The 21,046-nt window shown below is 42.3% G+C and overlaps 1 protein-coding gene across 5 annotated transcripts; it reads right to left on the bottom strand.

The window, feature by feature from the left end:
- Window positions 1–1,841: 1,841 nt before the first annotated feature.
- Window positions 1,842–20,906, bottom strand: LOC135486885 (dynein axonemal intermediate chain 4-like). Of its 5 annotated transcripts, none has more exons than XM_064770017.1 (23): window positions 20,755–20,906; window positions 19,991–20,198; window positions 15,791–15,901; window positions 15,448–15,524; window positions 15,162–15,256; window positions 14,663–14,844; window positions 14,375–14,482; window positions 14,193–14,265; window positions 13,882–14,004; window positions 13,437–13,649; window positions 13,119–13,267; window positions 12,770–12,856; window positions 12,441–12,518; window positions 11,892–11,965; window positions 10,942–10,980; window positions 8,144–8,298; window positions 7,796–7,922; window positions 7,613–7,700; window positions 7,231–7,359; window positions 6,991–7,088; window positions 5,148–5,226; window positions 3,669–3,746; window positions 1,842–3,018 (listed from the first exon to the last, which is right to left on the bottom strand). In XM_064770017.1, exons 1-23 carry the CDS (start codon window positions 20,784–20,786, stop codon window positions 2,950–2,952), a joined length of 2,472 nt encoding a protein of 823 aa, XP_064626087.1. In that variant the 5' UTR covers window positions 20,787–20,906; the 3' UTR covers window positions 1,842–2,949. The 5 variants fall into 5 exon arrangements, with proteins under 5 accessions (XP_064626087.1, XP_064626091.1, XP_064626088.1 ...); XM_064770021.1 differs by lacking the exon at window positions 10,942–10,980 and adding an exon at window positions 10,826–10,864; XM_064770018.1 differs by lacking the exon at window positions 10,942–10,980 and adding an exon at window positions 10,586–10,624.
- Window positions 20,907–21,046: the final 140 nt, after the last annotated feature.

Here is a 21,046-nt window from a genome sequence, read left to right as displayed (position 1 = left end):
CCCTCAGAATCTTGGAGCCTGGGTTCTGTTCGATTCAGTGATGAATATATTCCTCATAACGTGAGGTTCGATGTACTTTGGTGTTGGAGCGTCCCATACATATCGGCGAGTTCGTGTTCGACTTGCATACGATACAAGTCACTTCCAAAGAGGGTGCTAAACATACATTTCACGGCGATGTCACTTGTCACCCTCCTGTCATGTCGTGTCATGTTCAACGAACATGCTCGTGACAAAACTACTTGTCACATGACGGAGATAAATGTCATCAGCGGATAGTGGCGGGACTTTTGGTGAGATCCTGTCCCGAGGCACCCGATACGTTCAGTTGACTTCTCATCCAAGTCAGATTTATGAGCAAGTCTAAGGAAGTTCGACCCGCGGGACCGCATCTAGGTTATCAGTTATTGGTCTCCCGGTCATCGTGGTACGAACTTTAGCATCCCAAAGGAGGACCAGCAACCGTTTGATAAAGTCCCAACAGTTTTAAGTGTGCTCAAGAGCCCTGTGGCGGAATATTTGTGGGGCTGTCTAAAACCCATCGGCTGCATGGGCGAGTTGGTTGAAGCAATGAATGCAGGCTTGCTAAACAACGGGATCATCCCCAATGTTCCGCGGGTCTTATCTTCCCCGCCCGGGTTCTTCCCCCTATTCCAACGAAATTGATGTTTTTTAAAGAGATTTCGGCAAAGGAAAAAGCGAGGGATGATGTTGGGGTTTGGTGACAGACAGAGACTAATCTACTTAGAATGAGTTCGGTTCTCGGGAATATGGAACCCTTTTTCTATCGGGTACCATTGGACAGAGTCGGAGGAACAATCATATATATGCACCCCAGAACAACACCGCAAGTCAGTGTGCAGCTCATATCAGATTAGACCAATTAGCCTAATGACCAGCGCTCGGATTCAGCAGAACACTCTTGCGGCCGTTGTAAGTTATCCATCATTTATGTCGAACGAGTTCGGGCAAATAATCCGTTGTGGCCCCAGTTTTCCAATCAATATCAATTTGTCCACACAAGTACATGTATATATACAATGCAGTCGTCGGTTGGTTAGCTTAGACACACTGCGTGCGCCTGGGGGTTCTTAAAACCCAAATCTAAAATTCCTTTAGGAAACGGATCCCTGCAATACTGGTATAAATGTCGGGACCCGAGAACGGATGACGACTTCTTTCCCGGCAGAAGCAAAAGTCAACAGATATGTTGGTGGTTCCCGACCCCATTTTTGGACTTGTCGTTCTTCTCCTACAGGGCATCTGATGACCTTACTTCATTGGGTCATTCGGTCTGTTCGTGATCGATAGTGGTCACAACGCGAGGCAAACACTTTAAGGTGACCTTCTATAAATATCCTGCAACATCAATATCAATAGCCCTCGAACCTGTGCAAAGCGCACTGATGCAATTATTTCCTCTGGCATTCCAATTCCGCAAGGTCATCGAATTCTCATCTATCATGAGAAATGAATTTCCCCAACACTTTAACAAATAGATCGCCAGTCACGGTGGTCGAATCATTAAACAGTTACGTTTAGCGCCATGACGAATTCGGAGAAGTCGCACGCCGACTTACGGGCAGTGAACACCAATCGTCTCCTCTTTTCCTTGAAGGATGGACGACTTCAATCTGAATTCGCCCTCCACTGACGATAGGTAACAGGACTATTAGAATTCTCCCATCTGCAACCAGACAAGAATCAACCAGTTCTCCAGTCAAGATGACAGTATCAATTTCGCGGATAAAGTCTGCAAAATTGAAACGCCCGCAAACATCTTCGCCGTTACATGAAATTGTCAGTAATCATAAAATAACAACAAATCACAAAGCTAAATATGAAGTAAATAGAAAACAAATTTATTTCATTAAAAAATAATAACTACATTTGTACATTTAAACTCGCTTTGAAGTAGATGTTTACGGTAAAGGTATCACAATGTTCATTCTGTCAGCAGATTTACAGATGACCTTTTATGGACGGATATTTACATGCAATAATTTCATCAAATCGTAAGATGCAAGAAACTGTAATATCAAATTGACTGGACGGCATTGTTAAAAGAATTACCAGTGGAGGAGATAGGGAACCATTGAAACGATTCCATTCCTCATACAGAGTTTGGCCTACCAGTAGCATGTTAGCCATATCAGTGGTATTTCTACCAACAAATCTGCTATGAAAGGGAAACCCTGCGCAATTAAAGAAATTAGATGCAAATGACCCTACTGATGCTATTGTTTACTGTTGGCATAGTATTCCGACTTCCTCAATCGGCTGGTGATTGTGGTACCAGAAAAAGCACTCTCTCCCACTGCCACACGACACCACCATTAGTGCCCGGTGGCAACCGTGATACTGACAGGCTCTGCGATGTCATCCAAGAACACTTGTCTCAAGTACTCCATAACACTCAATGGTTTCCTAAACCGTTCTGCATGAATGTCACTGCCAGACAAGAGTCTTGTATGCTCTTAGGTTCAAGGGATTAACGCTCGTGGACTGATCGTGACTGTTGAACAGTTTGTTGGAGAGAAATTGCACCAAGATTAGTCAGTACTAATATGACCATTAAGTGTTCTTGGATAGATCTTTTTGAAAGAGCTCTCTTTAGGTTCCCAACACTGGTGATTCTAGCATTATAAGTGGCATAACAGAATATGGCTAGCATTTTTTTAGAGGAGAACTTTCGCCCTCAGAAAACACATTTTGTTGGTGAGGCAAACCAAGGGTAATGAATAAAGGCATAATACAGAAAGAAGGAAATTGAGGCAACATTTGTGTTCAAGTATAACAACGTTTTCCTGTGACAGGTTGGTAAGTTGATCATTTTGTAGGCTTATCCTGAAAAATTTATAGTCAATCTCAAACATTTGTGCTCAAGCAACAGGACATTTTCCTGTGACATGTGCTAAATGTTGGTAGGGCTGAAGAGGTCCTGTGGCCTTATACAGACTTGTTGCTCTGAAGTTGACTGGCAAGTGAACTCTTGATCACGTTCATGAGACTTTCCACCTGGAATGGTATAAAGGAAATGTATCTGAAAGTGCTACAAAGATAACACAGCAAAACTTGGACACTGAAGATCGTCAACATACTACGACTATTGGCACAGTCTTCTCTAAGTCAGAGTTCAAGTTACTGACAAGGCACAGCAACACGCATACTTTGTACTGCACAGCAAGAAGTACACTTGGAGATATTCATCAGGGGACATTTCGATTGCGTATCAAGGCGCAATGGAATTCTACCTTCCAATCTCAACTGATGAGACCCCAGAGCCCAGCGTAAATCGCATGTCATCATTTTTCGTGGCGTCTTTACATTTTATGGGATATTGGTCCAATTGGTAATGGCCGGCATAGATTGGCGTCATCACTCACTGAGGACTAAATCAAATTAGGCAATCTCTGGAGATTTATTTAGCTAACGTATTTGACAATTATTGCCAAGTTTAGAATAGATCCTGAAAGTCATTGGGCTCAGATGGGAAGAGGATACTGCAACAGCAGTACTGATATTTTTCATGACAGTGGAACATCAGAACACAGGCTCATGAAGAATCAATCAATCAATAGATCAAAGCCCCAATCAATCATTTATAAGAAGAGAAAATCTCATCTCCTTGTATGACGAATACCTCAGATGAGAAACAACAATCTTACCTGGTTTTCTGGAGGTGGAGGCATACATCGCAACTCCAACACCTGCACATAGCCTTCACTCGTCCCTACTAGGATACACTGAAAAGTTCATGAAATTTAGACAATCAGAACCTCGAAAGTCATGCCCTCGTAGAGTAGAACCTCTCTATTTTCAGGCACCCTCGGGACTGATTTTGTCCTCAATTCAGAGATGTTCTGATAACACCGGTTTCCTTATTACAGAGGTCAAATTCAATGGGAGCAACTAATTTGGGACCAGTGCCGAGTGTAGTGTTCTTGTAGAGAGGTGTCCACTAAGGGAGGTTCCACTGTACCGTGTGAAGAACCTGATGTTTTATTACACATGATTGACTGGATGCTGCCCCTGGTCATGTGATCATGTTCGTGACATGTGTCATCATATCTAGTTGATACGGTTGAGTGGGTCTTCGACACCTCGGCTGTCTTTCTTCATCGATTTCTATCAGCATTAGGAGAAGTTCGTGAACGGTTTAGTTTTTCCAGGTTAGGCAATGCATTGATGTGACACTTTACATGCTGATAGCTGCTATTAATACTACACGCAGTTTTAAAATGACGTGTGGACTGTATCAATGAATGAGATATAACTTTGTTCAGGACAACATCAAAAGTTTAAAGGTAGACTTCATGTAGGAGCAAGCGAGGTGGGTCAGATTATGTAAGATGATGCTTGAACAAGGAATATCTGTATCACTCAAATCAGACCCAATGTAAAACAACAGATTTTGACCGTTGAAAAATTTGACAGTTTCCAAGATTTTAAGGGACATTTCATGCTCCCAAACCTCCCAAAAGAATCTGGGAAATTAACGGCTTCTACGTTGCTCGAAAACATACAAGTACATCTCCTGTCTCTTCAGTGAGTTTTCGGTCATCCATATAAAAAAAGGTTGATGTGTCCTTTTCCAAATTTGTTTGGCGCAATGGGTTAAAAAGAATCAGCTTGTGTTATTCCGGATTATTACATGAATCACTTTGTATCAGATACGAGTTGACTTTAACATGGCACACAAAGCTTTCTATCATAGCGGGCGCATTGTTGAATGTGACATGTCTGAGACAGGCCAACACAATGCCTGCCATCAGCGATCTATGATTTCAATCTCCGAAAGTCAATATCCATGATTCGTCTACTGACTTAGTGGCATCTCTTCCAGACCAAAATGGAAGGCGGTTAGTACAGTATGAAGGGGATGTAGCTTTATTTTCTTCATTGATTCGGGACCACCTTCACAAGAAGAAGTTATTGCAAAGCCCTATGCAGCTATCTGCAATAGAGCTTTTCTGAAGAGTTGGGGATGATGGTCTGGCCATGAGAGTGTTAAGCTAGTTCGCTGTTTTTTAAAGGTTTTTCATTCATTTCCCAAACACAATTTTGATTCGAGTGAAAAAGCTCATCATGAAATCGAAACGTAATTTCATACCAAAACTAGACGAGAAATTCGAAAAATAACTTACATCTGAATTCTTTGCAAATGTCACTGTAGATAGTTTTTCATTGGGTGTTAATGGTGCGAGGATGATGATAGGGTCAAGCCTGAAATGATAAACATGACATATTTACAAGACACGGTACACTGCTTAACAACATTTACTGTTAACATGTTTATTGGTTTCTGGCTAGTCCTGTTGATCTTATCAGTTACGATAAATAGAGACGTTTTTTGCAGGCTTTCGTAGTGATCTGGTCAATCTGTGAGAAAGATGTTGTGGAAAATAAAAAGATCATTGATGAGGATTTTGTTTGTGATAAAGTGAGAAAATGCGCAAAGGAAAAGTTTTTTTGCCCAACACTGCAGGCCTCTGAAGAAAAGACTGAACGGTGAATTCTTAAGATTGTTCATTCATTAAAGTGATACTATGATGTGATTTACAACTTTGCGGAAATACGTCCGTTTTTAATTGTTGATCACAAATGTAAAGCTCAAATTTTCCATTTTTGATTAGATTTATTATAAAATCGCTGAATGTAAACCACCGCGACCGCAAAAATGTTCATGTTGTGACGTCATCAACGAAAACGGCATCGAAGCGAGCCGTCCGGCCGGGATTAAACCATCAATTTCTAGAAAATGTGTATTTCGATTCGAAAACCTTACCGATTTATGAGAAAGTGACGTAGTCATTTGTCAAAAACAGCTAAAACATTATATGGTGAAATTTGTGTAGGCAAGATGGGTAATTGGCGAAATGGTGAATAGGCAAAATGGGTGTTGGCGAAATGGTGAGTAGGCGAAATGGTGAGTAGGCGAAATGGTGAGTAGGCGAAATGGTGAGTAGGCGAAATGGGTAATGGGCGAAATGGTGAATAGGCGAAATGGGTGTAGGCGAAATGGTGAGTAGGCGAAATGGTGAGTAGGCGAAATGGGTAAATTTTGTAGGCGAAATGGGTGTAGGCGAAATGGGTGTAGGCGAAATGGGTGTAGGCGAAATGGGGATGAACCAAAATGGTGTACCCCCATACCGCACCTCACCCTCTTTGCGTTAGCATACCATTGTCTTTCACTTAGCAGGCATGTCATATCAAGTACGATCACATTTGGGTATGATTCATTACCTAATAGCCGGATAATCAGTTAATGGAGGCCACGAGGATAAATTGAGCAAATAGACTAATGTATTGGGTTAGCGCATTCCATTAGATCATGAAAATGAATTTGAAGGTGTAACAAGGAATCAATATAGGCATAGCCTAATAACTGCAATGCAGGGCACATGGTGGCAAACAGATGGTCTGCACTGGATGGACAAATCCTGTGAGGTCAAGCAGTCTGATATGACATCGACTGAAAATAACAAACACAACCCAACATGATCACTGGACCAAACCAAACTCACAGACGAAGACGCCGTTTATAGCCTCAGTCAAGCCACAACAACAATTATCAGCACTTCGGCAATCCTTCCGTTTTTTCGTGAGTGACCAATGGACCAAATGCAACCGACTATAGATAAGATCTTCAAAATAACAGTATTAGGCTGATGATCGTTTGTGTGGCTATTACTGCATCAGTAAACAGAGTAGCTGTTTCGATTGTCAGCTGCCACAGAAAGGATTTGTACCTCTGGCCAACCAGGAGGAATATTCCAAGAAGATCAAACAGTTCCCACTCCTGCCACCTGCACAAAGATGCAGAAGTCACTACTTCAAACCCCCTTGGCCTTGCAAAATCTTGGTTGGTGTCAGCATATTGGGCTATAATAAGGTTGGCCCCAGGGTGCAATGAGTTATTGAAAAGGGCAAATGCAATTGACATATAGAACAAAAGTTAAGATAACTTATATTCATAAGGACACTTACGTGTTTTGGAACAAGTCCCAAACTTCTACGGAGCCTTCATTCACGCATGCAAACACTGTCGATGATTTTGGCGACCAGCATATATCGTTCACGGATTTCTGAAATCAGATGCAAATGAAGTGATCAAAATTGAACGAACAGTGCATGCAAGTGTCATCAAAGCACTCTTGTCCATCATTGAAAGGTAATTGTATGAAAAACAATAAACTCAACAAAACTGTTTGAGGCTCCTCAACTTACCGTGGAAGAATGGAAGCTGATAATTGGTTTATTTCGGTCCTGCCGCCAAAGTTTGATCGACCAATCAGCGCTGCAGCTCAGGAATATATCAGGTACGAACGGTGACCACTGGATCTTGTAAACTGGGCCCTGAAAGAGAGCAAATTGTGCACTTAGAATACAGCGACATGAGGTAAGAGTTTTGCCCCATCAGCGTGCACTTTTAATGTTTGTTCTCCCCTGACCAACAACAGCGTCATTTCCACTATCGTTGTATTATTTGAGTAAGCGAGCACCGGCACCATGACGTCACCGATGATGATGTTCCAAGCCTCCAGGCAGAATGCTGCCAATGCATCAATCCGCTTAGAGATTTCTGGTTGAAATGCTTTGGAATACATACCGTGTGTCCGAAGTAACTGTCTAAGAACTGTTCATTGTAGGAGCATGAACACTTGTGAATATGTCCTTCTTCTGTGCCAGCCAAGTATCTGGAGAGGATAAACACCAAATTGTTATATACGATTAGAGGATGATAAATGCGAAAATACCCAGGGCCATTACCGTAAATATATTTATTACTTACATGTTGTTATCCTTTGCGTTGAAATCGAAACAGAATCCGCCAGCATATCGTGAGATGAGAGCATCGCTTTTCTTCTCCTTCCCTCGGGGATTCTGCTTGGCGGCAGTTCTCTTCAGTCGCATTAAATCTGAAAGAAATAGAAAAACAGAAAATCGTATTTCATGTGAATCACAGAACTGATCAGTACCTTAGGTGGGTAATAACAGTGAGTGAAGACAACAGAATTAAAGACAATGTTATGAATTCTGTTAGACCAGACATCTAGATTGAGGAATAACCACTGGACCGACCACAGCAGCAAGCCTCATGGGCACAGTCACCAAGTCGGTCGGAAAAATTCAAACCTACCATTGCATTCGAATCCCTTCCTAATACTCCACTGTGTCACCCTTCCATCTGTTGATACAGACACTAATACTTCAGCCCTTTCTTCACCTGACCCTCGCTCTTTTTCTATCCACTTTAGCTGCCAGACTGGGCCGGTGTGTTTGCCTTGTGACTCACTGGAAGAAGCAACGTGCAAAGATAAACTTTTAAGTAGAGGAACAGAGAGACGGGGAGTAGATTTCTAAAACAGCTTCGTTTGATATTACAGTATGGTATTGTTTTCAATGTATTTTTGATCCATACCATAGCCCCGGGTTGGTATTTTTGGATATTGACACAGACTCCACAAGGCCTTGTCCAGGTATTTGCAAAGTATATGAGATAAACAAACAATAACAAATAACTCCAAAACACCCCTACAAAAGGGATTTTGGCTCCGTCGGTCAGTGTACCCAGGACCAGTGTGAACGAGCTATATGAAATACAAGGCTGACAGGATGAGTAAAGTGACAGCTATAAACATGCAACGAAGGAACAAACGCCAACTCAAAAAGCATATTTTCAGGAACTTGAATATGACAGCATGAAGTACGGCGCACACTGTATGGAGTTTGCAAATAGCCATGAAGTAAAAGTTGATAAGCATGGACGGGGCATGGCATGCATGTCAGGGGATCAGTTGTTTTCTCAAAGCAAACAAAATTGTTGATATAAATCAAGAATTTTGATGAAATCTCCGAATGACGACAACCTCCATATACAAATTTCTGCCGACACTCCTGGCATGTTGCTGGTAACCCACTATGTCGAATCTTGCAATTGAACGATTTGTTAGGCAACTCAGAATACAGGGCTTGTCCAATAGAAAGGTGCCACACAAGAAGCATTTACTGCTCATTTGCGACTTTACTCTAATTGAACAATCTTTGATAAACACAGCATATAAGAAGTTTTCAACCCTTTCAAGACCTGCATGCCTGTCATAGTTTGAAATTGTACGGATGATGCCAATCTATCAGTAATGTGCGTACATCCATCCTTCAAGAAGAAAGGAGGAGACTTTGGGACTTAGGACCGTTCACCGTCAGTAAGTGATAAGTCAGCACGGTATTTCATACTAATACATTATCAAACCTGTTTCTCCCCTGCACATCACTTTGACAAGCCCTTTTCCCCACAGAGGTTTTCATGCTCATCATATCAATAACTATAGTCATAGTTCCACCTATCATAAAACCCCGTGTTTTTTCAAGACCCCTGTCTTCGCCGTGTGTCAAAAAAACCTGCGGCGCACTTACACCTATCAGTATCAGTTGTGTTAGATAATGGTTAATAGCCCCGGCGACATGTGCGCTGTAGGTAGGGAGCTCTCCTGTGTTTCTTTCCCGTTGGAGGGGGCGCAATACCGAGGCAACTACACCGCGCCATCTGTCGCCGGATCTTAGAACTTGCAATTGCCGTGTCTATTCAGATTCCACCTATCGAAAAACCTGTGTTGAACACGGGTCTAAATTAGCCCCCGATTAGCCCCATCGTCGATGGGGCTAATAGACACGGGGATTTGACACACGGGTCTATTTAGACACGGCAATTCATAGGTGTAAGCGCAAAAGACACGGTGATTTGATAGGTGGAAGTACGACTACTATATCCCTGTGAAAAAAATTCCTTGTCTGCGGTTATGCTTATTTTTGAGTATCACATGTTCAAGGCTTGCAAACTGTTGAAAGGGTTAAGAAACTTGACTAGCAAAAGCGAACTTGAGCAAAGATGGCTGGGTGTAGGTGATCCTACAAACATAAAAACCTACTCTCTGACTTGTACTCTCCTGGAATAAGGAATGTGTCCAACAAACTATGATAATCAAATTGAATAATGACTAACATACGAAATACATCAAACGTTATTGGGTTGTATGGCTCCTGTACCGAGTGCATTTGAATAATTAATTGAACATTTAACGTGCAGATTTCGAAATAAATGTGGTGTCATCCCGTCTCCATTTTGTGAGGAAACAATAATGGTATTGGAGGTTATCTCTGTTACCTTTCCATAGGTGAACTATGTTCTACTGGCAGATCATGACTGTAAAGGAATTGGTCAAAAAGATTCACGGGCAATTATAAGAATTTAAGCTTTTTATCTAATGTATTAGATTAGCTCCGTTACCTTCCCATTGGTGAACTATGTTCTTATAGCAGATCATATGTAAAGATATGGATAAATCCACTATGTTCTACTGGCAGATCAGATTTAAATAAAGGAATTGGTAAAAAAAATCACAGGCAATTATTTGATAAGCTTTTTAGCTATGATGTTAGCTCTGTTACCTTTTGTTACCCTCTCTTAATTTCCCATCGGTGAACTATGTTCTACTGGCAGATCATATGTAAAGGAAACGATAAAAAAATTCCAGGGGTAATGGGAATATGCCTTATATAGCTATGAGATTATCTGCGTTACCTTTCCATAGGTGAACTATGTTCTACCATTAGATCATGACTGTAAAGGAAATGATAAAAAAATTCCAGGGGTAATGGGAATATGCCTTATATAGCTATGACTATGAGATTATCTGCGTTACCCTTCCATAGGTGAACTATGTTCTACCATTAGATCATGACTGTAAAGGAAATGATAAAAAAATTCCAGGGGTAATGGGAATATGCCTTATATAGCTATGACTGAGATTATCTGCGTTACCCTTCCATAGGTGAACTATGTTCTACCATTAGATCATGACTGTAAAGGAAATGATAAAAAAATTCCAGGGGTAATGGGAATATGCCCTTAATATAGTATGAGATCATCTGCGTTACCTTCCCATAGGTGAACTATGTTCTACCATTAGATCATGACTGTAAAGGAAACGATAAAAAAATTCCAGGGCAGTCAGTGTGCCATTTCCCATCACATAAGTCATGATATCAATAATAACATCATTATCATATCATAAGATTTTTACAGGGCTTCGGCCAACAAACTTGCTTCCCACAATAATGACGCCTTCTAGTCATCTTTAGAGCAATCACTACAACTGAAACAGGCTCACGAGACGCATTATTTTCGGCTTTGTTTGCAACAGAACGAACACGTATGATGAGACAATGAGGACATCAGGGGTCAAACTACAATGTGTGCGTCCTACATGGTGTCCTACAGGTAAAACAGGTGCAGACAAGTACATAGCTGCTAACCCTAATTTCAGTCCAATCATTTTTTACTGGTGAAAACTCATTGATTTGTCAGTATTTTCGGGTGATCATACCGTTTAAGTAAAATGCTATTTCCAAAAGTTTTGCACAGCATGTCAAGGTGAAAAAGTTTTGCCGCTATTTTCAAGTTTGCACAGTACAAAACTCTCACCATATGAGAAGGAAGACACATTATGAGAAAATGCAGCTTGGTAACTGATAAGCACAGTTGAGTCACACAGAGCCAATTTTTTCACAGTTGTATTTAGGGGGTCAAACCAGTGAAAACATCAGACAATCTGTACTGGTTGGCAGCTATGCAAATAGACGTAGGTGGTGAAAAGGTAGGTAAACTGCTGCAAGAAGTGTCCTAGATATGTGCAGGGAGGAACACCACAACAATGCAACACTTTCAAGGTGGTGTAAAACATGCTATTGTTGCCACCTCGGGAGTAACTTTGCCACCCCATGAAATATCTGCTGAAAGATGGACATGAGGTGACTGCTGCTGGTTATCCCCCGAGGTATTCCTGACCATCTCTTACTCCAAACAAATATGGGTACTCTGTACTTACAAGCTGTCAAGCACTGCTTCATCTTTGGTACTCCTCACGCTGTAGATAGCCACTGTCCCATCATATAGGCCAACCTGTAAATAACAGGTTATCATTATGACTTATACAAACTCCACCAGCACCTGAAGAGACTTGGGCTCCATCCAACTGCTTCCTGCGAATGTGAACTCGGCGACCAAACGCCAAGGCACATTCTGCAGGACTGTCCCTTGATGAAAAGAAGACAGGAATTTTGGCCGGAGCCATTGTCACTGAAGACTAAGCTATGGGGAACAGCCGAAGACCTGCAACAAACAGCCGATTTTGGCGCGGCGCACGACTTGAGGTTATAATGGTTATGAAAATCTGAACGCAGAAGAAGAAGAAGAATTATGACTTATCAGACATCATTCATTAACAGTTTACTCAATGTTCATTATGCAATATCAAACTTTAGTCAAGTCACAAACGTGTCGTGCTTGTCCCGACGGGGGATGTCAGGGCCCCTCCAGAATGTGACCCCCCCCAAATGATACCAGGTGATCCATTACATAAACAAATGATACTCACTGCAAGTAGATTTGGATTCGTGGCTGAGAAGTCCATCGAAGTAATACCAGCAGTAGTGTTGTATATGCGTTCAGGAAACTGAAATGATCAAAAAGTTTTCAGAATGAACACGGTATTGGTGATAACATGGGTCAAAATGGAAGGATTAAACACTTGGCAGACTGTATAGCATGTCTGTATTAAGCGAAGTGGTATAAGTCTTATTGTCTCCATTGTGAATGGCCAGGATATCTCTATTTGATGCAGCATAGTTGGGAGTCTGCGGAGAGGATTTTGGCCACCTGTCCTAAACCCCCAAGTCCAAGAGAGCAGCATAGTACATTACTTACCTCAGGATTTTTGAGAGACCAACAACATACAATGCCAGATTTTTGTCCTGTGAATTCGAACTGTCCATATCCAACAGCAATGAGGTCCTGAAAAGATAGCCAGTATTAACGATGCAAATAGACCAACACTGAAATATCGCTCAGGCTGAAACTGTGGCTGTCTGTCAACAGATGGCAATCAACTGTATCAACATTATATGGTCCAAGGCAACCATTTTTTAATCTGGGTCTTCTATTTGTACATGTAAAGCTTTGATACTGGAATCAAACTGCAGGCCAGGCTTCTGATCATAATGCATTAGTGAACACCCAGCTCCCAATTTTATTTCTGCACCTTGGGGGAACTTACCGGGTTGACTTTGTTCCACGACATACAGCTGATATTTCTGCCTTTGGTAAGAGGGCATTGATAGGACCAGAGACGATCCAAGTTGGGTCCCATATCTGTCACAACAATCTGTCCGGGTTTCGTTTCTTCATCTTTCACCTTGTCAATATCTGTATAAAATAGCGATTACATGAGTCAAAAATATTAATCGCTCAACAAAACTTTATGTACATGTGTCACATCTATGAGTACACCAGAACTATTAACCTGAAGACTAGGACCACCAGCATGACTAAATTTCTGACTAAATGTCGAACAGACAAATTAAGCCAAAATTACCTTCAATGATTTCAAATCCCCTGTACGATGCCTGTTTAGGTTGGTACGTGTTGAGATTGACGACCCTCTCCATTATGAAGAGATCCCGAAGTAGGGCGTCTGACTTTAGTATCAGGTCGTCGTTCCTGGTCTGTGCGTCAGGAACTGACGCTACTCCCGATTCCTTACTCGCAAAAACGCTGTCTGTGTCCGACATCATGGTACCTCGACTCTCTGTAACAATAAAACAGGGTTCAGATTTTGCTACTTCTGGAATAAAAAGAACACCGAGTTGTTATGCATTCACCAGGCAGCTGCCATCGTGGTTTTAACATAGCCTCGGAGAAAATTGATGCACGTGTACAGTATAATGTATGCGTTGTTGCGTTTTCATCCAGGCAACAACCTGGGGGCCACCTGGAGGCCAATTGATGAATTATGTCTACGAGTATCTGTACTGATGTACCTAAACCTCTGGCATTCGGCTTGGCAGCATCTGTCTTTTCAGCATCACCATCTGCCTTGGCCTCATCAGTCTTCTCTGCATCAAGTGCTGCCGCTTCTTCTGCTTCCTCAAGGGCTTCTTTGGCTGCAACAAAAAATGAAACATATTATGTATCACAATAGGGATGATGAAGAGTGGCATCTGGTCAAAGGAAATTGTTCAATGCTGGACAACTCAGTCAGTTTAATGCATACTACAACCGAGTACATGTACTTTCCAGCTAAAGCAACAGCACCCTGAAGACTTATTACTATAAGTGATAACCTACAAACCTTTTCTCTCTGCTTCCCTGATGGCCTCATAAGTATCAAACATATCCCACAGTGTCGCCGTCGAACCTACATCCTGGAGGATGAAACATATAAGTAGTTACTCAAGAAGTGCAGCAAACAGTAAATAGTAAACAGTTATTTTGAAATGGAACTCCTGAATCTGAAACCATTAGTGAACTTACATTGTAATTGATCTTTGTTGTTTGCACATGTTTGACTTTGGGCGCATCATTGAATGTGTTCATCCCTCTCTCTGCATACAGGTCATTCCCAATACGGCTCTTCACCAGCTGAAAGAGGCAATGAAATACAGTTAAAAACCCAACTTGAGTAAACCTGATTACTTATATTGTTCGACTTTCATAAAGTGGATTCTCTCACATAGAAGCACTCTTTGGTGTTTAGTCCAGTCATGTCCAGTTCTTCATGTTGTCCAACGAAATGAACTAGGAACAGATATCCATACGTACAGCCTTATACTTCTCATTCTTTTCCTTTATGGCAGTCGCTTCATCACTTTCAAGTGATACACAAATTCCAGGCATGTCGAGTAACCAAATCATCTCTGTCTCCGTGAGATCTATGCTGATCGTCTTCTCAAGGTCAGAGTCTGTCAAAACTTCCTTCACTTCTTCACGGCGATGGCGGATTTCTAAACAAAATAAAGGGCGTTGGTACACGTGGGTCCCAAGTGATGGAAAAAAGCCCCAGGCTTAGTTAAAACTAAACACAGACTGCCTGCAAATGCAAACAAAGTTCAATGGCATTGGCTGAAGAAACCAAGTAATGCAAATACCGCACTACTCTTGGGCATTTCGGGCCAGCTGAAAGTATCGAGTGGCACTGGTTGAGCCCCGAACCCACAACCTTCCAATCACAAGTCAGAGTCCTCTTCCACTGTTCCACCACAATTCCCAAAGCTTGGTTAATATGGGCTCCCCTAATGAAAAAGGTTCTCGACTAACTTACCGGCCCAGTCAGCAGTGAGGTCAGCCCCTCCTTCTCCCATATCATCCCCGATGGAGTCACTTGACCTCTCAGACTGAGATGTGCTAAACACGGACCTAGAAAAAGAAAATTTGGCTCTTATTATAAGGGTTTTAATTTTCACATCCTGCATCCAATGGCGAGTTGCAATCAATTCAAAAAAGACTTTCGTAGAAAATCTTCAAATTTCACCGTAGGAAAGAACACAACAAAGTGAGTCTGAACTTTTGGTAATCGGACTATTCCAAGATGACCTTGTTGCACTCACCTCGTGAAAGGCCCTCCTCCATAGGTGCTGACTGTTCCCGTCTGGTAGATAGATGCTGACGACATCAAATCGGTCGGCTGAAATTAGGCAAAATGACAGGTTCTACAAGAAATTATCCTGGGGGCATGCACTGACATGACTGAAATGGCCAGACAGAATTCCTGATTGGGTAGACAGGTCACAAGAATATGACAGCACACAAGTGTCACTGCTGTAGCAAGCCTGGATCAAGAGATGATTGATGGCAGGGATGATACTTGAAAAGACAAGTTGTTTATTCTTCTAATTTTTCGATACACGTATTGGTCATCAGGCAGTCTTCAAATTGAACAACTCAGCTTACCGTTCCACCAGAGCTGTCAGCGAGAATGTTACTCTGTCCCTTTCTGACAGCGTTTGGATCAATCTGTATGAGAGCCTGAGGTGTAACATCCTGTCCTGCTTCATCCAAAACCTAAGTGGGAAGAAACTTTAAATAAACATCATATTAAACAAATCAGGGAAGTAATAAGACCCCCTTTAGGAGGGGCTCTTAAGATACACGTGTGTGCGGGAGTATATAATGTAAATGAAGTGAAATAAAGAGAGTAAATATTGTATATCCAACAAACAATTTTTTTTGGTATTTTTCTGAATTAACTCCGTTGAGTTTACCGATTTCTCCGCGATCTTCCGGTGGTGGTTGCTATCCCATTGGTTGAAATTAATTTAAATCTTCATGGGAATTCGCTACATCATATGCCTAAGAAATTGGCCAATTATATTAATATTTTTATCAGAGAAATATCCGTCCTAAATAATGACAGAAAAGGGTGGTTTATTTCAATTTTGTGTCGACATGATCGAGGTCACGTGACATAAAAACAAAACAATCGCACACACCCGTCCAAAAAAGGCACTTTAAGAAAAACAAATACGTTTTTCCAGCTTAAAACCACACTGACGACTAAGTTATATTGGTCTACTGCCCAAATCTGAAGTATCAAATTGAATCACAAACTAGAACTAGCTCTATTTAGCTATAGTTGCGTGAAAAATTCGGGTGAGCGACGTACATTCTGTACCCTAGCGGCCAATAAATAAACTACTTTCAGCCGTCTGCTCCGGTCTCGTTAGGGAGTTTTTCCCAAATGTACGCGATGATGACGTGCCCCATTAACAGGACGTAACATCTATTTTAAAATGCGTTTCGAAAGTGAATGCATGAGGACAACCCATTTGTGTCGTATATCACTGGAAACGCCCGATTCCCGTGAATAAGGTCAATCACAATGTATTACATTACCAAAACAAAAATGTGTCGGAAGGAACTATATGGATGGTCCCATCGCACCCCCCCCCCTCCAGCAGTATGACACAGAAGGGCTAGTTGACTGTCCACCGGGGGGGTTTGGGGGGAGCTTCCCCCCAACGCACTGGTAAAAACCTATGTCGACGGAGGGGGTTTGGGGGGTGTCCCCCCATTGTAACAGCTGTAGTTGTTAGAGCTTGCACTTAACATATGCTCGTAGGGGGGTTCGGGGGAGCTCCCCCGACCTAAAGGGGGGCTCACTAAGTTCTTGACTTTACATATAAGTTCTTGACTTTACATATTAGGGAGCTCTTAAGCGAGCTTTATGGTTAAGGGTCGAATGTGTGCGTGTATACCGTCAACGAAAAAAACTTGACCCGCTTGACCGGAACCAGAAAACCTCTGCACCCAGGTGACATTTTTGCACGCGAATCGTATACGCTAATGCACAGCAATTTACCTGGGGAGAGATTTTCTTTTTCCAAACAATTCAGCGGGACGCTGCGATGTTTACGCAGAGAAGCCGCTGTTCGGTTGAAGATTTCGTCAAAACAGGGCCGAATCAAAGTGTGACGATACCCTGGGGCGAATCGAAATGCATTAAACAACAATCTGCATCGCTGCCAGAGATCATTTTTCTCTTTCCGCGAAGAAATCGTGCTTTGAACTGGCAAAATTCCGCAAAAGATTTTCCGTCTGCTAACTTTTCCGTAGTTTCAAGCGCACCAACATGATCGGTCCGGGGCTGCCCGTTTCGACGACGATTTCGTCAATATCATGGGGTGTGACAATATGTCAACGGTCTGGTTCCATTAATAATGCAATAATCTTGAAAGTACATTGGTCTCAATGTCTATTTCCCCGTTTCCATGTCAAAATCCTACCGTGAAACCTGAAACCACTCGTCCACAACACTGGCCATTTTAATTTTCCGTAGAAAGCGCATGCGCACTTAACTCAAACGCACGCGCTACCCTCAGGTCTCACAAGCCGGTGCGGAGGCCAGGCCTACCTGCCGCCAAAAATGACGCGACGTCATTTCATGCATACCCCTGTTCCAGCGGCTGTAGACTTGGCAGTACGTTACTCTCACACAAACCAATACATTTCTGAATAGCATGTCTCTTGTATTGTAGAATACATCTGACCAAGTTTGACCAAGTGATCAGGTGTTAATCTTGAAGTTATAAGGCATACAGGTGAAATTTTTTCAAGTTTGCGTTATACAGGGTGTCTCATGCATTGTGCTACATCAGTCTATGCATGACTGTATGTCTAGGCGACGTTGGTCTTTTTGAATTAGAATATAAATCTTAATTACACTTGGGTCTTGGGATCATTATGCTTATCTCCGGGCAAAAATACCTATCCTTCTCCTGTTGTGTTTAGTTTCCCACATTCTCCCCACTTATTTTCTATACTGCGACAGCGTCTATTGGGTCAACTGCCATGATGGCATCATCCTAACTATATCCCCCCTCTCCCACCCACCAACTACTCGCCATCAATCATTGACATTGTGTGCTAGCCAACTGCTTCTTCGGTAAACTGCCATGATGGCATCATCCTAACTATATAACCCCCCCCCCCCCCCACCGAGTCTTCTCGCTCACCAGCCCTATTAACGAAGAGCTCCCTATCAAGGCCTGAGCCTTCCTCATATTAGGGAGCTCTAGCGAGCTTTATGGTTAGAGAGTGTGTGTATACCATCAACGAAAAAAACTTGACCCGGAACCAGAAAACCTCCACACCCAGGTGACATTTTTGCACGCGAATCGTATACGCTAATGCACAGCAATTTACCTGGGGAGAGATTTTCTTTTTCCAAACAATTCAGCGGGACGCTACGATGTTTACGCACAGAAGTTGCTGTTCGGTTGAAGATTTCGTCAAAACAGGGCCGAATCAAAGTGTAACGATACCCTGGGGCGAATCGAAATGCATTAAACAACAAGCTGCATCGCTGCCAGAGATTATTTTTCTCTTTCCGCGAAGAAATCGTGCTTTGAACTGGCAAAATTCCGCAAAAGATTTTCCGTCTGCTAACTTTTCCGTAGTTTCAAGCGCACCAACATGATCGGTCCGGGGCTGCCCGTTTCGACGACGATTTCGTCAATATCATGGGGTGTGACAATATGTCGACGGTCTGGTTCCATTAATAATGCAATAGTCTTGAAAGTACATTGGTCTCAATGTCTATTTCTCCGTTTCCATGACAAAATCCTACCTTGAAACCTGAAACCACTCGTCCACAACACAAGCCATTTCTATTTTCAGAAAGCGCATGCGCACTAACTCAAACGCACGCGCTGACCTCAGGTCTCACTAGCCGGTGCGGAGGCCAGGCCTACTTGCCTCCAAAAATGACGCGACGTCATTTCATGCATACCCCTGTTCCAGCGGCTGTAGACTTGACAGTACCTTACTCTCACACTAACCTATACATTTCTGAATAGCTTGTCCCTTGAAGAATACATCTGACCAAGTTTCAACGTCGTCTAGACTTACAGTCATGCATAGACTGATGTAGCACAATGCATGAGACACCCTGTATATATAACGCAAATTTGAAAAATTTCACCTCTATGCCTTATAACTTCAAGATTAACACCTGATCACCACTGGCTAGTGAGACCTCAAACTATTCAGGACGGGGGGGGGGGGTCGGCTAAGGTGTTTTTGAATTAGAATATAAATCTTAATTACACTTGGGTCTTGGGATCATTATGCTTATCTCCGGGCAAAAATACCTATCCTTCTCCTGTTGTGTTTAGTTTCCCATTCTCCCCACTTATTTTCTATACTGCGACAGCGTCTATTTGGTCAACTGCCATGATGGCATCATCCTAACTATATCCCCCCTCTCCCACCCACCAACTACTCGCCATCAATCATTGACATTGTGTGCTAGCCAACTGCTTCTTCGGTCAACTGTCATGATGGCATCATCCTAACTATATACCCCCCCCCCCCCGAGTCTTCTCGCTCACCAGCCCTATTAACGAAGAGCTCCCTATCAAGGCCTGAGCCTTCCTCATATTATTTCAACATGGTTACAGGCATGTGAACTATAGACTGCAACAATGATTTCCTAACTTCTAATTACTCAGTATGATGGCTGATGCTATAACTTCACCGAAGTTCAAATCCAGAGTGAAGCCAGCTCCTTCCAACTATTCATTGTGCTGTTGTGGCTCAATCATAATTATGTAAATCAGATCCCCTCTTTTTGATTTTGCATCATTATCGCACCTGAACTGGGGCTTTTCCACTTGGTTTGTCACCAGTCCCTGTAGATGGAAGGTTCTTCTTACTCGCTGAGGACATGATGCCACTCCTTGAACTCATGTACCCTACACTTTTTCCTCCCATGCGACTCTGGCTGACCACTGAATGGGCCACATTTCGGCCTCCATGTCGGCTTTGATTAACATTGGAACCTTGGCCATGTCTTGAAGCACTGAATGAAGGCAAGATCAGAAGATAATTGAGAAATTTTTTTAAGTGGAAATAATGTCATCTCATAATTGTCAACAATTTAAAGGCATCCTGTGGCGAATTCAAAACGTTATCAACTACTTTTTCTGAATGACACTGACAGCACAGTTCCGATAGACGCGATTCAGTTCAATACTTTCTCTAGTCCATGGACCTCTCATCTCATCAATTCAATTAGGCTAGGGCAGGCCAAGTACTACCTCAGCAGGCTAACCCTTTCCCAATGTTTAACCTCTTCCTGACCCGAGTCAGTCAGTAGCCTAGCTGTGGTCTCAATCTCAAGGAGTCAAGATACACAAGATACATGTACACTCCTTTATCAATCAGCAGCCATCATGATCATTGATAGATGAGGATCACATCATGTCCAGCACATGTGGAGATGATGAGCAGCACGCAGCACCAGCAGCAGCAGCATCTGATCATCCATCATCATCGGATCATGCATCATTCAATCATTCAATCATTCAATCATTCATTGCATTCAGCTGTCAAAACTTTTTGAATGTTAAACTCACCCAAATTTTTTGTTACCATGTGTACTTGACATCTTGGTTCTTTCCACACAAAACTAGCTCTTTACAAGACAGAATATGAGATGGGGTGAATAAAATAGAGGAGAAACAACAGCCAAAATTATGAAGACACAACTCTGTGTGCATACTTCATGTATAAATGTACATCAATGTATAAGCATGCACTGGATGTGTGCAAGTCCAATGCTTACATGTTGCTATGCGGTGACAGGTGCCCGTTCGAGACGGTAAATTTGATTGGTTTGAACTATTCTTGGGAAATAAGTATTTTTTC

Source organism: Lineus longissimus, chromosome 4 (assembly GCF_910592395.1).
Source record: "Lineus longissimus chromosome 4, tnLinLong1.2, whole genome shotgun sequence".
In the NCBI taxonomy this organism is placed as follows: domain Eukaryota; kingdom Metazoa; phylum Nemertea; class Pilidiophora; order Heteronemertea; family Lineidae; genus Lineus; species Lineus longissimus.
Note: the sequence above shows the minus strand (reverse complement) of the source record. Positions and strands in the feature narration are given on the sequence as shown.